General features: G+C 45.6%; 1 protein-coding gene across 2 annotated transcripts in view; it reads right to left on the minus strand.

Annotated features, from left to right (window-relative positions):
- Positions 1-6,969: 6,969 nt before the first annotated feature.
- Positions 6,970-19,702, minus strand: part of LOC146199947 (chitotriosidase-1-like) — a 70,437-nt gene continuing 57,704 nt past the window's right edge. For both annotated transcript variants that reach the window (XM_084595307.1, XM_084595308.1), the window contains 3 exons: positions 19,193-19,363; positions 8,850-8,969; positions 6,970-7,125 (listed from right to left, as the gene is read on the minus strand). In XM_084595307.1, coding sequence (XP_084451433.1) covers positions 6,997-7,125; positions 8,850-8,969; positions 19,193-19,363 — 420 coding nt within the window. In that variant the 3' untranslated portion in view covers positions 6,970-6,996. The remainder of the gene's footprint in view (positions 7,126-8,849; positions 8,970-19,192; positions 19,364-19,702) is intronic.

Raw genomic sequence — 19,702 nt, forward strand, 5'->3', positions numbered from 1 at the left:
GAGGCAAATCTTGATGGAGGTTTTCATATTATCCCAGCTTTCTGCATCCATGTTAGGGGAGACGTAACGCTTTATAACTCTGACGGCTTCCTGCTGGACACGCTCGTCATCCAGAAGTCTCGTGTTTAATTTCCAGCAAATCTTTTCTCGTGGAGTAATATTAGCCGCACACAAGCGCGTGATCAGCAGCCTGTGATCCCTTAGGGCATTAAGGAATACCCACACAGAGTGCAGGAACCGGCTATGCTAGCAGAGACATAGACGCGGTCAATACGGCTTTTGAGACCACGGCCAGACCAGGTCATGCCGGCGCGACAACGCATCGGTTAAGCCTAACTCCTCCACCAGATCACGCAAGGCCTGCGCGCCATCGTGGTCGCGTCCAAGCCGCCGCGGTGTACCCCTAAGAGAGCGGCGGTCTTCCTTTAAGAGGACACAGTTAAAATCGCCCAATAACACTGTTTTCGCTGGGCCAATAAATCGCTCTTCTAGCTCCTCAAAAAATTCTCGCTGTACAAAATGGCATGGGGCATATACATTAATGATGCGCATGCCACTTTTAAGGTCAATCGATAAAAAGCTTCCTTCGTTGTCCCGATCATGGCGTAGGACTGACAGGCCGGCGTCTTTTAGGAAGATGAGCACAACTCCCCCTGAACCCTTTTTTCCAAAACTTCAATAGGATTTTCTGCTGAGACGGAGGTCAAAATATTCAATTTGTTCTTGCCGATGAATATAAGTTTCTTGAAGTACGAGGATGTCTGTCAATCTTTTTGGCGCGAGCCATGTCTATTGTTTCAGCTTGTTTGGCGGCTTTAGTTAAGACGCGAATGTAACGGTTGTGAGAACGAAGGAAAAGGCCAGGATGTAGCTAAAGGAAGAAAGGGAGGGAATGCACGAACACCTCATGAGGAGGGAGCGGTGTCATGGGCAGTGGGAGAAGCGGAAGGTGACTCCGCTGTGGAATCGCCGTCGTAGATGTCCGAGATGTCCGAGTAGCAATCACAATTCGTTGTGTTGCAAATGCAACAGGGAGGTTGGCTCGGCATTTCTATTTAGGTGTCAGAGCTGCTCTCGCTTATTGGGGGAGGGTTTTCAGAAACAAACGCTTCGTCAACGGCGCGTCGGTGGAAAATTCCGATGATGCAGATGGCGCTGATTTCTTGTTTTTCTTCTTGGGACTGCGCTTGCGTTTGTGCCGCGCTGTGGTCGTATCCATGTCCCTCTCTTCATCTTCTTCAGTTTCAACCGAGCGGTCTTTTGTAACGGCAGCGACGCCGGCTGCACAATATTTTTCCTCTACCATGGCGGCCAAGAGGGCGCCTGGCATTGTCCAGTTTTAAGTTTTATTTTCGGGGTCTGTTCGAACGCTGTAGAGGGTGCGGCAATGTCCGCAACCGCCTTCCCGGCAGCCGACTTTGGGGGCACCTCGTGGTCTTCATTGACTACTTCTGCTCGCTTGTCCTCTAATTCTTCAGATGGCGCGGCCGCGGCAGTCGCCTCCTTGCTATCTTCCTCGGTGATGGCGTTTGTAGACGCGTCACCCTGCGTCTCGGTTTCTTTCGGGTTCTCAGTGGTTGCGAGCGCGAGTGCGGGTGCGGGCTGCTTCCAATAGTCAGCTGGCTGTTCATTCACATCTTGATTTCCTAACACAGACGCAAATGTCCTCTTCTCACATGCCTTTACAGTGTGGTCCTCACCACACCTAGGGAACACGACCTCACACATTTCATGCCCATACGCGCCGCAATGCTCGTACTGTGGCGTGTTGCAACTCGCGCCTATGTGGCCTTCGTATCTGCGCTTGCGACATACCCTCTTGACTCCTTCATACTCGCACTAAATGGTTGTATCAATCACATCCAGGAAGTTCGGAATCTCAGACTTCATCTCTATCTTGATCCGTCGGTTTCCTGTGGTGAGGAACGGGAAACCGGGGACGGTCTCGCGAGCTACGCTAACAATTTTTCCATAGGGCTGCAGTGCATTTGCCAACTCGATATCATGATGCTTCGATGAGTAGCCGAAGCCAGCGTCGTGCGCGTGCCCCGATACTCAAGCGTTACCGCAGTTACCTTAACATCTACGACGGGATCCTTCAGGAATCTTTCAACAGCAGCCCGAGTCTTCAGGAAAATCTCGAACTTCCCGCCTGTGAAATCTTGAACGCCACCAAGTTCCACTTTAGAAAAACGTTTCAATAGGATCTTCGTCAGTTCAAGTGTAGTGGTGCTATGCGGCACATGGTCAAAAAGCGTAAAAAGCTTCAGCCGCTTGGCTCCTGGAATTGCGAGAACGCGCCGGCGAGCGCCGGGCGCGCAAGTGTCCTCGCAGTGACGCAAGCCAAGAATGGCGGCGTGGACGCACAATAATCAAATCACAGGGCCAGCTGACCAACTCACCCCTTTAGGTAACGTTTTCGTGCTTGCGTAGCCTTCTTTATCACGGAACACGAGCGTTGCTGTCCTGGCACATCTGAGTCACAGAACTTCACAAAAAGGTCGCGAGGCCAGAGCCCATGCGGCGCACGTCCGCACAGCTCAGCATCTCAGAGAGCTCTACCGCCAAAAGAACCTCCAAGATGCTTGATTCAACCAGGGTTTGCGTTGATTACCGCTGTATTAACAAAATCACGAGAAAAGACTCCTACCATATGTCCCACATCTACGACAGTCTGGACTGCCTTCAAGGTGCAAAGCTATTTTCGTCACTTTAATTGCGCTCTGGTTATTGGCAGGTCCCGAAGACAGCTGAAGACCGAGCCAAAACCACATTTTATTACCCCAGATGGCCTATATGGTTTCACCGTCATGCCTTTTGGCCTATGCAACGTTCCGGCCACATTCGAGCGAATGATAGACACAGTTTTGCGTGGCCTAAGGTGGAGAAAGTTCCTGGGCTATTTGGACGATATCGTATTATTTTCGCCAGATTTCGAAACTCATATATGTCGCCAGAAGCACGAACGCAATTCAGCAGCTAAACTTTGAAAAATGCACATTTGCTGCCCGTGAACTCACGATTTTAGGTCATGTCGTTTCGACAGATGGTGTTCACCCTGATCCTGCCTAACTTCGTTCCGTGACAGCGATTACGACACCCACCAATGAGGAACTACGAAATTTCTTAAGGCTTTGCTCTTATTTTAGGTGCTTAATTCGCAATTGTGCATCAATTGCTGCCACCTTGACTGAGCTACTCGGCAGTGATACCACTTTGTCGACTTGCTCAGATGCGTGCGACAACGCTTACAGCGCCCTGCGTCGTCTTCTAACGCTGGGCCATTTCGACGCAGCGGCTCCGACGAAAGTCCACACTGACGTCAGTGGTACTGGTCTCTTTGCAGTGTTTCGTCAGTGCAAAGCTGGATTCGACGAATATGTCGCTGCGTATGCCAGCCGCACACTCAGAAAAGCCGAACTATTGTGTAAAAAAAAAGAATGACTCGCCGTTGTGTGGGCCGTTGGCAAATTTTGCCCTTGCGTGCATGGCCGTCCTTTCGAGGTCTTTGCGAACCATCATGCCCTCTGTTGGCTTTCTTCATTGAAAGATCCTTCTGGTCTCTTGGCCCGATGGGGACTTTGGCGCCAAGAATATGACATCCACGTCATCTATCGGTCGGGCCGTAAGCATCAAGACACCGATGCCTTGTCCCACTCCCCGCTACCAGCAGAAATTGCGAGACTCTGTCGAGACTTGCATATTCTCTCGTCATGAGGGACATGCCTTCAGAGCAGCTCAAGGATCCTTGCAGTAGGGCACTTCTGAACTTTCTCTCCGTCCCCTCGGTGGTATACCATCACGCACTCTGCGGCTACAAGCTTCAAATTTCGACACCCATGACAACCTGCTCTACCGTCGCAATTACCACTCTGATGGCCGCCAATGGCTCCTAGTCATTCCATGACAGCTACGGGCCTTTTACATTTGCTCAGCTTTTCAAACGGACATGCAATGCGATCACGGGGGCCTTTTTAGACGTACACGCATCTGCACCTCCGATGTTACTGCCGTGGCATGTATAACTTTGTTTTAAAGTACGTGCACTCGTGCCTCGACTGCCAACGCCGCAAAACGCCCACCCACCGTACTTCTGGAGATTTACAGTCACTTCCTTGTCCGCTTCACCCTTTCGACCATGTTGGAATTATTTATGTGGGCCCCGCCGTACACGGTATGTGGTAAACAATGGATTATTGTTGCCATAGATCACCTGACGCGGTATGCTAAAACCACCACTCCCCCTGTGGCGACAGCCTAGGATGTGGCATCCTTTCTTCTGCGGAGGTTTATCCTTAGACATGGTGGCCCTTGTGAACTGCTCAGCGACCGAGGACACATCTTCTTGTCCGACGTCATTCAACCTCTGCTCCTAGAGTGCAATGTAATTCACAGGACTTGCACTGCCTGCCACCCTCAAACAAATGGCCTCACTGAGCGTTTTAATTGTAATTTGAGTGACATGCTGTCTATGTACGCGACACGAACAGGCACGTCGTCCTTCCCTATATTACATTCGCGTACAATACTGCCCTACACCCTACTACAGGACTCTCTTCTCTCTTCCTTCTGTGTGGTCGTCATCCTTCCTTTCCCATCGATACTGTTACCGTACCACCCTGATACATCTCAGTGTACCACCGTTTCGCAAGTTGTCAAGCACACCGAAGATTGTCGCCAGATTGCACGGTCCCTCACGACGGCTACTCACTGCCTCCAATAAGCTTGCAACGCAGAAAATCCATCTGCCCCACATTTCCCGCCTGGCCCTCTCGTCTGGCTATGGATATCCCTCAGTACACCAGGCCTCTCCAGAAACCTTCGGGCAAAATATCACTGTCCCTATCGGGTCTATCGTAGCGGGAATATTCTTTCAATTACGTTATTGCGCCCCTCACGCTATCTCCTGATCTCCGTCGCCGCGGTCGTGAGACAGTCCACGTCCAATGCCTCAAGCCTTATTATGACCCCATGGTCTCCTCCACTCCTTAAGACGCCAGTTTGGCTCCTTTTGTGGTCGGGGTCATTGTAAAGAAAAAGACGAGCTTGTGCTCGAACCTCGTGGTCGTCGTCTTCGCTCGCGCCCGGCTGGTCTCGCTGCTCTGTCACTGCTGCTGCTGGTGGTGGTAAAACATTTATTTTTGGAACCAGGGTACATTACAAAGGTTAAGGTGGTTCCTGATCCTGGCTGGTGCCTGTCAGGCCGTACCTGGCAGCGACCGCTTCAGCCCAGTCAACCAGCATCTTTTGCACTGCTGGGTCCGAGCTGTCGACCGCGATCTCCCAACCATCTTGGTCCGTGAGGCCACATTGAGGCGGTGGCTTGAAATCTTCGCATAAAAGCATTATGTTATTAAAGGTGGCTCCAGGTTCGCAACATAGAGAGCATACACCTGCTTTAGATCTTCCAGTTTAATTCAGTGTTCTATAAGTAAGCCTCCACTCTCTTACGTCTTTCTGTGGACACCTGAAGGGAGGAAGTTGGGAGTGAAAGTGGATAGAGCGGAAGAGGAGCCGTAGTGGGTGCACGGCTACGGAGTAATTTCGATCGCTTTGGGATCATTAACGTGCACTGACATCGCACAGTCCATGGACGCCTCTTTAGGTTTTGGGAAAGGAGGGCACAGTATGCTCTGAACGGACACCACGGAATTTTGGACGCCCCCACTCTACTAGATCAAGGTCACGTGAAGGCCAAATTTAGTGCCACGTGAAGACCGACTCTACCTAGCGTAGTGCACATTTAGCTTCCATTGTAAATTCATTTATATGAAAGGAAAGCGGCGGCATATGCCAAGGTCACTTGAAGCTGAAGATTGGCCTCACGCTGACAGATAAAATGAGGTTTTGGGTTAATAATAAAACATAATTGTTTCACAGGAAAGTATAGGCGCAGTACTTGTCACACTAGTTCTGTGGACAAATATTATGGTGAGGCTACCAAAAAATATAAAATAATATGCCTCTGCCCGTGCCACTAGGTATAACGGGCTAAAGACAGCTTAACCACGCCCCAAGGGATGGGATAAAGGTGAGAATTAAAGTAAAAGCAAATACGAACCGTAATGGTTACACACGGAGTAATGCCGACAACTTAGGTATCTTTAACATGCAATGACATCGCACAGCACACGAATGCCTCTTTGTTTTACCTCCATCCAACTGCAGCCGCCGGCCATCGGGTTTGCTAAACCGAGCGACGCACGTCACCTCCTTCTCTTTCTCCACTTCACATTCGTGTAGAGAGAGAAACAGGCTTCGAACAGAAATGGATGAAATCTGTGATTGTGGCTAGTAGGGCTAAGCACTGCAAATTGTGTTCCCACAATGAATAGAAAGACTGTCCTTACTAGCTCTCCTCAGCGGAGAGCGCAGAATACTACTCCAGATTGAATGCGTGAAAACTATCATTCTCGTTGTGTAGCAAAAGGATGTCACAGGGCGCTGAGGGTAAGAACAATAGCTTCTGTTCGAGAAAGAACGAACAAAACTTGCAACCTTCTCCCAGAGTATAGTTATGGAAGGCAACGAAAACGGTTGAAACTCTGCGCACGCAAAATTCAAGCCGAGACCGAGACAATGAATCTAAAGTTGGAGATGTTGCGACTTCCTGTGATGTCGACATAACACAGCAAAGCGCAGCAGCATTCTGCAGCCTTGGCAGTGAAGAAAAAAATCTTTAAAGGAATACCAATAACGTCGGGAGACTCAATTTACCCTTGAATTATAGCGCAAGGCGCATGACGTAACCTGTGAAGCAGCAAAAGACTAACTTGCAGAATATAATTACCAAAACCACGCAAAAATTGTTTCGTATACTGTAAATAAGCAGACTTGATTGCTCTCCTGGAATGTTTCATTAGAGAGATTAGTCTTAATTGTTGGCTCCAAAGAAGTACTCATGACCAATTCAAAACTGACAAAACTTCGGATAAAGAACAGTACACAAATAAAACTGCAGATCCCTCACTGGCCGTCTGAACGTCCATAGTAGATTTATTTGGGATGTTTGATGATGCTCCTCTGAAGCGGGAAAGGCTTGTTTCCACAAATTCCAGCCCAGTCATCCGCGTTTAGGGTGAATGTCATGGTGCCTCCGTAGCCATTTCTGACAGCCCATTCGGCCTGGAAGCATCCAAAATAATTTTTATTCTCAAAGTATATAAAAAGCACAAAAACCAAATGAAGTGCTTAATACTGCTAATATTTAAGCGCAAAACGCCTCCCGTATAAGCTTGATTCTTACGCCATTAATTCAACGCGTTTTCTAGTTGTGTTCGTGGCTGTAACAACATTCATTCAAACTGGAAAAAGTAAAGCCGACTAAAAAAACTTAACGTGCAAAGATGAAAAGACAGAGAGGGGCAGGAATAGTCAATAGAGAGTGCTTGTATATACATAGATGAAATACAATACATATAGGTGCAATCAGGCGTACACTGGCTCTGTTCCTGACTAATAATGACCATTTTTGCCAAAGGACGACCTAAGATCGTCAATAACCCCGGAAGCATTTTCTAAGCAGCAACCTACCATTAAAGACAAGAAATACTGTTGCCTCTAAAACTGAGGAATGCTTTTTCTTAATGGCAGTAGATGAAATGCTGCCGTATATGTGAGGACCAAATTATTGTGGGCTGCTATCAACTTCAAACATCATCGATGTAATCGCTTTCTAAACTGGCATATGTGGCATATTCACGCTCATAGGAATATCTGGTACCTACGCACAAGGTTTCTAAAGTTGCGGCACAAGGGTAGCCGTTCTAGTAATAGCACACATTTTCTCCTTAATCTTTTCAGTTGTTTCAATTTTTTTCCTTTATATCCGCGTCCCGAGGGCTCATATTTATTTGTCCACCAAAGAAGAGACTTAAATTGACAAAAGAGGAGCGTGAAAATTTCGATACGCTATTGCGCATCGGAATCTACCCCATCTCACCGTTCACCACAACTTGGTAACCAGGGTGTCCGTGGGTATTGCGCACACTGCATTATTGCCCTGAGAAGCAGGCTTTCAATTCTTCCTTTTTCACATGGAAAGCGAGCAAAGTAATAGCAGAAATATTTGGTAGGACACCCGTTTCCTCTTCTTGACGTTCTCGGTTAGAATGCGCCTTCTTAATGTAACAATGTCGGCTATTTATTGTTCATTTTTGTACGCTCCTACATGTACTGACTTTTTTTTTACTCTCAAGGCTTATCCGGCGCTGCAGAGAGGTGCGTACAAGGGTTCAACAAAATCCGAGAATACAAACAAAATGAACAACTAAGCACTGGAGCAGATTGAAAACCCAAAAAGGTGACAAAAGCAAAGGGCCATAACAAGAATAAGTGGCAGAGGCTTTAAGACAGCAAATTTCTTAACACGTCTTTGAATGTTTCAATGCGGGAAATGAGTGGGACGGATGGTTTTACTGTTTTCCGCTTCAGGCCAGCATCGAATGGAATAAATGAAGATCTGTACGGTAAAATGGAGGCCGAACTTTCAGCAGGCTCAGAAAGAGTTTATATTTTCAATAACAAGCTGGCTAAAAAGGTTTGTGGGTTTGAAAGAAAATGGAGAGATTTTTCTCGACAAATACATTTTGTTGACTTATTTAATATTTCGTTACAAACAATTAGCGGTACGGGAACAATTAGAAGTAATTAAACGCGCTGTTATATCGTAAAAGTAGTAAAGAAGGATTACTACAACGAAAGTATAATTTATAAAACGGTCTCTTTGGTTAATAGCTTAGTTTTCGTGTCTCCATGAATCAATTTAAAGTCAATTTCCAGTCAAGAGTGATCTAAATCATTCCATGTCTATGTGCCACTGTTGCACACAGTAAAGAAACTGCCCCTACCTTAATTGCCACGCTATCCTGGTCGTCGTAACTAATCCACAGGGTGCCATTATGTAGGAATGGAACCTTCGCTTCTTCGTCATATTCACACGAAGCTCCATCTTCCAACAACCTGCACACCTGGCAAATAATATACCACATGATGTTGTAAATTTTTGAGTTCTCTGTGTTATTCAAAACAAATTGATTACACAAAATTGTGTCAACTAGTGTTTTCTTGCTAATGCTTAGGTGTCCAGGAATGAAAATGTCCACAGCACAAAAGATAATGGTTATAGACCATTTTCGCGGCGAGGTAGAAAAAGCCTCGAACAGGAGCGCGCAGCCTCACTCCTCCTTTCTGCTCTGTGGGGACGCGGTGATTGCAGCGAAGGCGCCAGGGCAATCAACGCAGAAGCCCACGCGCCACGCAGTCTTTTGCACACAAAACATCTTGAACAGATGAAAACCGTCTAAGGTTCTCAAGTGATACGAGCGATGCTCAATTTCTAGTTCGTTACATTTCGTACGCTTTAGACATATCCTATACCTTACCTCTCTACCGTCTTTTCCCCCGTTCCTTTCCTTCCGATCCACGATTGTTTCATTTCTGCCGGCCATACATAGCTACTAACAAGTGCCGCGGCTAGCAAAACCTTTTCCTTTTCGTTAGTGTTTTAATTAACAAAGAAATAACAGCTTAAAACAGATCGTTAATAAAAGATAGAGATGAAAAGCACTGTGAGTTCATATCGCTATTCCAGTTGCAGCTATTTCTATCGGGCTATGACGAGCGGCCGCTTAATTTCAAACACCAAGCAAAAATGTTTCGCTTGGCAGCCTTTCATGCGAGTTCCGAACAGTGTGTTTGTAGAGAAGAGACAGAAAAAGCTCAATACCCGTGTGAAAAGCGGATGATGTTCTTTACGGCAAAATTTTACGGTTGGCTGCCTGGAGAAGAAAAATTATTTCGACGTACCTGAAGGTTTTGCAAGTGTGAAAAAACATGATGGTCCCAACTGAAGACAACGATGCCAAATAAATTGGTCGTCACTTTCTTGTTTAACCAAATAGTGCCACAGTAAACATTTTTAGAAAACATGGCTCTCATAAGCTTTTGGTGCCGATAATAAATGTGAATGTGGTCATGGGAACGACAGCCATTTCCTTTTAATAATCAAATCTTGCGACAACAGATGTTTAATGTAATAGTTGTTCATAAAATTACCTTCATTTTGTCACTTTGAACGTCAAACTCTACATAACCAAACCAAATGAAACAAAGTTCGCTGTGGTCATTATGGGACATTATTCGTAAAGTCAAGATTTTATGAGATTCTACTATCCATTTCCTATTTCTTCTGCTGGACCTCAGCATTACAGCTGCATCAGACGATTCACAGCGAGGGACCAGTCACAGAAATTCCAGGATAGCAGCTCCCGTCTTCGACGACAGCCCTCGCTGCTAACCACAAGCAATTGGTAAACCGGTGGCAGAGTAATGCAGCGAATGCTGAAATACGATTGCCAGGTGGTCAGTGCCAAGGACGCTTCAACGCCACTTGTTACCCTCAAACAGTGATCGAGGGCACAGTAAATGGAAATGAAGTGGACAATGGATCATGAATATAACCTTAGTGGATGCGCAACAACTTCTCCCAGTATCCGCTGAAGTAGTAAACAGTCTATTAGCATGATCGGTTTGCCCAACAAATTTAGCACGATTATTGTGCTCCTACAATCACATGAAACGGCATTGGCTTGCTTTCATTGCTCTAAGCTGTTGCGGTCACCCATCCATAGAAATCTTTCAAGAATAAAAATTAGATCCAAAGATGTCCTGTATTGTTTTATTCACCACGCCAATAGTACGCCACCGCCCCTCTGTGCCATACAAAAGCTACACGCTGACTGTAATCAGGCTTGCGGTTCATGGCCGAGAAATGCCTTTTGCTTATATGAAATCGTATCTGTAGAACGTATTTATGAATTTCGCTTGCTACAAACACAAGATTTGCTCTCCTAATATTACAAACATGACATCACTACCAAGTTTACAACGCCGAAATACTGATATACCCACCATAAATCTGGATGTATGGGAAATTCTACGATTCCGTACAATTTTCAAGCTCAAATCTTTGGCTCACAATCTACCAGCAATACTGAATAAATTGATACACATAGTAAGCCCCAGTCGAGAAGAACACGAGGTCTTCGTTTTTAGAGCAATGAAATTGCTGTTTGCTGTTTTTTATTTTTAGATGGAACAACTCACTTTTTACGATGAAGCTACTGAATTTGTTTCACTACTTTCTTTTTTTTTTGCCGTTCAAAATGTGAATTTCATGTTTTGAACTGTTTGCGTTTACAATTTTAAGATGCAATTAGTAAATGGTTTGATTTGTGTCTTTCTTTTTGATGCCCAATGTAAATTTCATGTTTTGCACTGTTTATCAACAGACTATATAATGATTGTTAGTGCTAAATTCTACTGCTTTGTTTTCTTTTTGTGTGCTACTGCCCCGTAGTGGTCTCTTGTACCTTAGTCAAGCTCCATGGGGAGCTTTTAGCCCAGGAGGCCATTGATTCATATATTTCGCTCGTTTTTGAATGAATGGCTAGATGCTGCTGAAAAGATTTCTTTTTAAGTCAGAGCGAAAAAGTGTGCACATGCAAGCTCCGCAATACGGATCTGTGTTCCTTGTCTTCTCTCCCGCCGACGTGACCGCAAATACCAGCCACGGCCGGTCTCGAGGGAGAGCGCGTTTCTCTCTTCTCTTACGGCCTCTCCAATGGGGTCTGTTTCCACCGCCCGCCGCGCCTCAGTGAGGTCGCCACCGCCCCACTGCTGCTCCTCCGCTACAGCCGTTCACGCGCAAGGGAAACGCGCGCTCACTCTTCGCTCCGCCCGCATCGGTTGCAACCGGGAAGGTCCTGATATTTCACCCCTTATGGCTTATAGGAAAAAGCCGTAATCAGCGTCTGATTTATCGTGTATAAGCAATAAAATGGGCAATAAAGCGCACGAGACCGCGCGCGCATTCGTTAGAGCTGTCGCGCACGGTCGAATGAAGTTTCGGGTGAACTTACATCATCACTTTTTGCCCCGAAATTTTTCACAAACCTATATGTACCATTTTATGCAGTGTGCCTTTCAAAGCTGCAAGCAGGTATAGCGCGACCTACCGCTAGTGCATGGCAAACTGTTCGATGGATATTCTGTCAACTACTGCCATTTTCGTTTAGAGAAAAAGAGGCACTGAAGAGAATTCATAGCACGTCTCAGATTCAGAGTAAGGAACAAAAATTTACCCATACAGTTAAAATTTCAGTTGTCTAGTGAAGTGGGCTGTTCTAGCTTCGTTTAAAACAAATCAGTAAGTTGAAAGACAGCAGATGTATACGTAGTCTCGCGACTGACGCACACGTAGACAGTCGTAGTCAATTTAATACAGTGATAAAAACACAACATTTAATCAAGGAAATGGGCATAAACAGGTATGCATAATTGAAAAGAGCAGCAAGCAATAAACAAAATGTCCTTCAAAGTTAACACATTGCACTCATTCATGAAAACGGTACATGCGGCTAGAAAATTAAAGTCTCAAAATCTTTCTGGATGGTTTGTGCAGATAAGGAACTGGCCTTTCGTTCCTGTCTGTCACTTTCTTAGCATAATTGACAAGAAGGATTCTGAGAAATTTCTCACATAATAAAGAAGCGGACCTTATAGCATGGCTATTGTCAATGCCTTCCGGGCAACTCAGCAAAGGTGAGTTCTCAAGTGCTGGCTGGATTAAGATTTGAAGGACTTCAAGGACATTTGTGTGTGGTAGGTGCACGACAGCTTTTTGAAAAAAAAAAGACACAACCTTGTCCAAGAGGGCTACAAACTCTGATTTTTTGAAAATGCAGTCCGCTAGAATCTTGTCCTCGCAGAATAGTGTACATGGGGCTGCTTCTTTCGCTGGTTTCAAGAAGGATAGCACAAGCGTCACACTTGAATTCACTGATTAACTTCACAATGTATCCAGCGACGTAAGCTAAACCAGAATACGTGACAGTGGGTAATGGGATGACAGGAAATACCATCACTTCTTTCAGTCCCTTGGTTACTGATTGCGGCAGAGCTGAAATGATTTCGTCGGTGTCGACAGTAGGTGCCTAGGCGCGCAATACAGCGCGACATACAACTCCTATAGTCACCTCTGAATAAATAGCACAGGGAAAAGCTTTTATACCCATTATAGAGGAGTCTCCCTTGAGTAACAGTGGCGAATGTGTAATAAGCAAAGCATTCTACCATAATAATGGGGCAGCGATTGCTCTCTATAAGGCAGGCATTACTTCACAGATAGTTACAAGGAACTATTAGTTCAAAAACATACTAGAAAAAGAAAGAAAATATTGCTAGGAATTAGTGCTTGAAATAGATTTCCTGTTTTTTCATGAAATAATCATGATATCATGCAAACATTTCATTAAACCAACGTTTATTTGCAAAATTAAAATATGTTTTTAATACAACATAAAACATTTGCTGGTCTATAAATTATAGCAAAATTGACAACAAAACTTAAAAGAGTTCCTCTGACGTTATACTAATACTTTATGTCATGTAAGCATTGTGCAACTTATATTACATTTTTATAAAATTATTTTCGTCTTCAGTGTTACCTCGATGGTTTCTCATCTAGCGCTGAAAGACGGTTTTCCCATTGTTGCTGTTATGTTTGCCTTGAAGAAGCTTCGATGTGATCACTACTCATTCATATTTTTTTTTATTCATCTTCTTGTACAGGCTTGGGAAAAAATTCAGATTAAAATGAACACAAGTAGGTACCATGCCGCAATACATGTCATATGCTTGTTGAACGTTTGCTGAGCGACAGTGTTTTTTAATATAAAGACTCCATTCACGTGTGTAGCACGCTGACAGGATGCCGCTGCAGCATCTACCTTCTGTAATCTCTCATTTAGGGGCTGCACTCACCACGAAACCCGCGGGCGACAGCGCGAAGCCAGGCAAAAGCCACCCGCCGCCACTGAAGCAGATGCGGAGCGAACAGTGAGCAGGTCGCGCCCCTTGCGGCGGCGGAGAGCGTACCTCAAGGAGAAAAGTTCCCATCGGTCACGCGGCGATTGAGAAGACCGTATGAAAGAGCGCGGGCTCTCTCCCTCGAGACCGGCCGTGTACCAGCATGGCGGTTGTCCGCACCTTAGCCGCTAGATGGTGCCAACTACGCAAAATGGCAGCTCACAAGTAGAAGGGAATTGTGCAGTCTGTAAGCCGCGGATATTGTAAACATAGAACCTAATTACCATCCGACGCCGAAATGCGTTCAACTTAAACACGCAGAGATAACAGATAAAAATTCTCTCGTCTTATCTAGGCTAAGCCTGGTTATGCAAGAAAAAACCTGTTTTGCTTCGAAACACTGTGTTGTCAAGTCAGGATAGATTCATATATACAGAGCGGAAGTCAAACCATCGGTTCTTGCGCGCGGCTCTTCCATGGCTGTATTCGAATCTCAAGCACACCAAAGCCGGGTAAAGGCGTAATAAGATATCGGGGACATTTTGAAGAGGGAGATCGTTGGAGGGGAGCCAAATGGGCAGTGGTGACGGTGGAGAGAACAAGTAGGCAGGGGACTCGAAAGCTGTGCGGCATTGTGTCAAGCAATATTGCATATTTGTGGATATACGTACCGGTACGAATATAGTTTTAAGTGTGTGTGAACATTGAGAATTAGCAGCAGGGTTACGAAGTAAAAGAACCGAAGCAGCAGTAGAGGAAGAAGGGAGCGCCGCCGATCCCGTGCGCCGCACCTGATGTCAAATTGTGGCGCCCAAGACCGTTGCTCGAAGAGGGTTGTAAAACTGTCGCTTTAAAATGATTATATGCTGCAAAAGCTTTAAGGCTACGTGACACAGGAAAATAAGCCCTCATATTGCGCGCAACTCAAGAAACCTGCTTGCGACGTACCAACGCCTCAGGATGGTTGCTGTTTGAAACAGTGCTCTAAAGGTTTCATTGCACTTTACAAGTGTGAGCTACACTCTGAAGAGCTGCAGTCGCTGTTTCTAATCAAATGTTTTGAGCATTACTTAAGCCGTACGCATGTTACTTTGCAGACGTATAGCTCTGCTTTACATACATATAGGACATACATCATGCAGTTCAGGGCGTGCAGACCATAACAATACCCCCTTGTCTTCGAAGTACAGTCTTTGTCGAAAATATGTAGAGTGCTTCTTGGGATAGTTACGAGGCTCGTTGCGCATCCTAGCTTGCTTCTCCCTGTGTGAAGACGTCAGATGCATCACCGTATATTTATTAAGAACTACAATCGCTCTCCTGAGTTAAAGCGAGAATGTCTCCTTTATAGCCAGATTCTGCATTTCTCCATTGTTCACTCTTAGTACAAACTCAAGAAAGGAGTTGTTTCGTCCACGCTTTATACGCTTCCAATTAAAGCGTAACCCACTCGGGGATCCTGCCATCCTGCATAGCATGCCACATTCCTTAAAATTTCTGTATCATGAACTATGCCAGGGCACGCTCATGGCAAAAAATCATTTTAGCCTATCTGTTAGTGCTCTTTAATGACACTTGTGTTTGTCTTAAAGGTAGCTGTAGGTAGCTGTATTAATATTATAAACGTAAAATAAGAAGAATTTGTATGCACGGTTGCTAAAGATCTGCTAAAGACGTGTATAACCACTGCGGATCCCATTACAAAAATAATATGCGCTCAAATATGAGCCCTTCATCATATCTGCAGAGCAATTACGTGTAAAAACATAGCGAGCTGGGACACTTGCATTCGAACACACAAAAAAAAGTCTTGTTGGCTAGGTATACGTCTCTTGAGGCTTCTGTGCCCCTTCTCAAGAAACAGTGTCAAAGCATGCAAACACACTTGACGAGAAGAGTAACAAAGCGCTTACTAGGAACTGACAGTTTTCTGCCTCCTCATTAAGAACAATAATACTAATACATATGCGCTTAAAAAAGAAAATCAGAGGAAAAAGAACAAATTTAGAAAGTGCTTGCTATTGTACCATGAAACAAATGTAACCAGCGTGAAGAAGAACCGTTAAGGAGATAGCCGAGGCTAGGAAAATATCCATACAGGGAAGTACGCGTGTTAGCACCCTTACGGTATTATTGATGCAAACCCTGTCGCCCCTATTGGACTGTTAATCCTTGCTTATTGTACATAGTGTGATTGTTGTGTCGGAATATTCTTCCGTTTTTGTCTGTCTTTTTTCTTATTTTACCGTCCTTCCTTTTTGGTTCTTTCTATGCCTGTTTTTATTATTTGTTGTGTTACTTAGCTGGAAGAAAATTGTCAGTTTCTAGTCAGCGCTGTGTCTCTCTTCTCGTCGAATCTATCGTTTTGTGTTTGTGTTCTTCCTTTTGAAAGATCGGCCGACAAGCCCACCGATATGTCCTCGCCCATGTTTACTGCAGGCTTCCACAAAACTGCAGAAATCACTTTATGGCACCTGTACGAAAGCATCTAGATTTCAAGACACGCAAATCTTTTGTGATCCCCACTTAAACGTGCACAATAGCCTTCCGGTTTTTGCTGCATCCTCGTTGCTGTGACTGCGTAGACATTCCCGAAACTCGTACCTTTCAGACAATTCACTTGGAACTTTAACGACGGTAAATAAAAAAAAGTAATATTTTCACACTAGTGTCGAATCTTCGGTGAGGAATGACAACGACATTGAAATATCCCAAAATCTGAAAGGAAGTTTTGATCTCGCTTATACTTGAAGCCACGCCCTCGGTTTCAACACTGGACATACAAACGCCGTTTCAGAATGCTTTCTGGGCCGTCCTTCTAAGCATATTTAGGATCGTGGAAATATTTAGTATAGAGTTACGTGTTTCAGGGCTAGGTATGCAAAGAAGGCTGTGCAGAAGGCGAACGAAGAGGACGAAGTGCTTACTCTTTGGTACAAGCGCAGTCAATCTTCGAACTAGGCGCATCACTGCTTGAAAAGGAGCCAAGGTCGCAATGTTGCGCCATAAGCACAAAAGGAGCTGTACTGTCGCTCCGTGACTTGCTGGGTTGAGTCATGTAGGCTATCCCAGTCAGGCCACCACTGCGAAGCAGCCGCAACAGTGGTACGAAGATGGAACCCAGCACCTCCGCCAAAGATGTTACGTGTTTCGAGGCTAGTTCCAGAGTACAAGACAAGGTGTACATTGGACGACCACTGCCCAGGACAGCACAGCACAGAGCGAACAACACGCTCAGCCCTTCGACCTCGTCGATCGTCCTCTTCGCTCGCCTTGTTCGTAGCAATATCTTTCAGCAATTCTCCTTTTCAATAGGTGGTATACGATCGGCGCTGCGTTTATTCGACGCCACCCACCATTTTCGTGGTGCACGTAGCCATGCAGACGACCTAGAGCATTGCTGGTGCGGGTCTCGTGGTTGCACCGCTTTGTGACTCGCGGTGCGGACTACCGGCCATGGTCCCGCGGTGGTGTTTAGACCATAAAACGTTTGGACTACTGCGCGTTGCAGCTAGTTGAAAAACAGCGTTCAATAATGGCGTTCTGCACAGACAACCTAGTGCATTTTCCTGGTGCGGGTATCGTGTCTTGTAGTCGCAGTGCTTTCTTTGAGGATAATGTGCAGCGAACCATGTGCTGTCTTGTCAACTGCGCTGCGCCTCACCTGCGGAACTCATGAAACATGAGGCAGTACACGAAAGGTCTGTTAAAAGTTGAACGCCCAGATACGTCACAAACGTCAGGAAATGGTGGCGACGATCTTTTTGCTTTGCCAAAAACGAGTTGACCGACGATGTGAAAATTATCTACATATGGATAAAGCGGACATAAACTATACGTTCGTCCGCAGCACAAGCCTTTTGTCTAGAGAGCACTTAAAATGCAAACAAAAAGAAATATTTGCATTTGCACAATTATCTTGAGAATCGTCTAGATAAGTAGCCAAAGATTAAAATTCTGCATGATGATAACATCGTTGTGATCGGAGAGGTGTTTTCCGATCACATATTTCGATCCAGGCCGGAGCATACGCTAAATTTCGCCATTTTCTACTTTGTGTTTTCAGGTGCGCCATCGCAGTCATTTCGCGAAAAACTACTGATTCCATTCATGGCTCCATATGAAAGCTGATGGCGAGGTTGTCCACGCCACTGTGTGTGCATGAATTGTTTGGGGGAGACATATTTTCACACTGGAACGGTCCTTTTTTTTACGTACAGACGGTGGTAAACCGTCGTAGCAACCTTCCATGCTCGACAGTCCAGGGTCCGGAATCACGTACAACTTCAGACGTGCCCTTTTCCGACACTGTGTGTACCTAGAAAAAAAATCAACCCTCTATCGTTGGACTCCACAAATCAGCGGCTCCATTGCTAACTTTCCCTTCCCTCCTCAATTCTCCCATATCACTGTCCAAAACTCTCATTCGAACCTGTCATTTTCAGCCTCCCCAAAAAGCGTGGTCATCTTGTGGTCCAAGTTTAAACTCGGCGCCCAGCCAGGCTGCCCCTTTTTCATGTAGTACGCAGTTAGTCAATTCGAAGCACCTTGTGGGATCAAGTGCATTCTCAGAGCTCCAAATACGAAGGCTCTCTCCAGACACTTCGCTCACCTGTTATGAAGAGCGCAATGCACACGCGGTAGTGGGTCATCTAGTCGTTCGGGTCCTCTCTGCGAATTCATTCCCGCCGTATTGTCTCCCGCTTTAATAAAAGCGATGCCGTCTTCGAGCACTCTCCCTGCCTTGGTTTTGATGTCGAGAAGGACACCACATGCGGCATATTTTCATCGTTGCTTCCGTTTCGTGACCGGCTCGTGCAACCGTAAACTGCATAGAACACCATCATGAAGCGTTGTTTTCTAACTGGCTGCAACGCGTAGTAGTTCAAACGTTTTGCCATCCAAACGCTACCGCGATACCGTGGCCAGCAGTCCACATCACTAGTGACAAAGCGCGGCCACCAGGAACCCGGTTGCTACGCGCACCTCAAAAATGGCGGGCGGCATCGGTGCACCGCGGCGCGGCAGTGAGCCAGTGCATGCCACTCATAGGACCTAGAACCTGCTTTTGCTGCTTATTTTTGGTGAGCGTCCATATCTACCTTTTTTGCGCAATTTTAATGGCTACTTTAGGTTGGGGAAACCTATGCAATGGGATAAAGCCAGTTATAATCCCCATTGTTCCATACCACGTGGCTGAAGGGGGCCGGCTAAGGGGCAGTACTTCCCAGGCTTACTCAAAACAAACAAAAATGAGGAAGGCAAGAAAATTGAAATGATGTGCCATGTTTTTAACGAATAATCACAGCTATCGCGGACTTACTTCAGGATAGTAGACGAAGCCATCCCCTCTTTCTTGGCGTCCAGTGGCAAGTGCGCCGACTTCCCATGAGTCAGGATCTTTCAGCACCCACGCGAGCCCGTAAGTCGGAATACCGACCATGATTTTGGACTTTGGCATGCCCAAGTTCGCCCAGAGTTCAACGCTATTTTTCTGCACAGAATGCAAGGGCAAGGAACAAATAATCAGTTCACCTTTAACGCACCTCCTATGACATAAAATGTTTCAATAAATTTGCATGTTTCACGCACTGCTTTTTTTTAATTTTGTGTTGAGAGATCTAGCTGAAGCAGAGTTCTTGACACAGCGCAATCCTGTTGCTGCTGGAGAAGACCATTTACCCCTACGCCCATAGAGCACAACAAAATCTGTGCACTTTAGCTACTCTGCCTGAAAGGGTCTCTTAAAAATAAAGAGGAACAAATTTGCGGTATTGTCAGAATGTATTCTAAATGGTATTGCGCACAAGTGTGCTTGCTCAATATGTAATGA

Source organism: Amblyomma maculatum, chromosome 2 (genome assembly GCF_055883805.1).
Source record: "Amblyomma maculatum isolate TAMU_Amacu chromosome 2, ASM5588380v1, whole genome shotgun sequence".
NCBI classification, from domain to species: Eukaryota; Metazoa; Arthropoda; class Arachnida; order Ixodida; family Ixodidae; genus Amblyomma; species Amblyomma maculatum.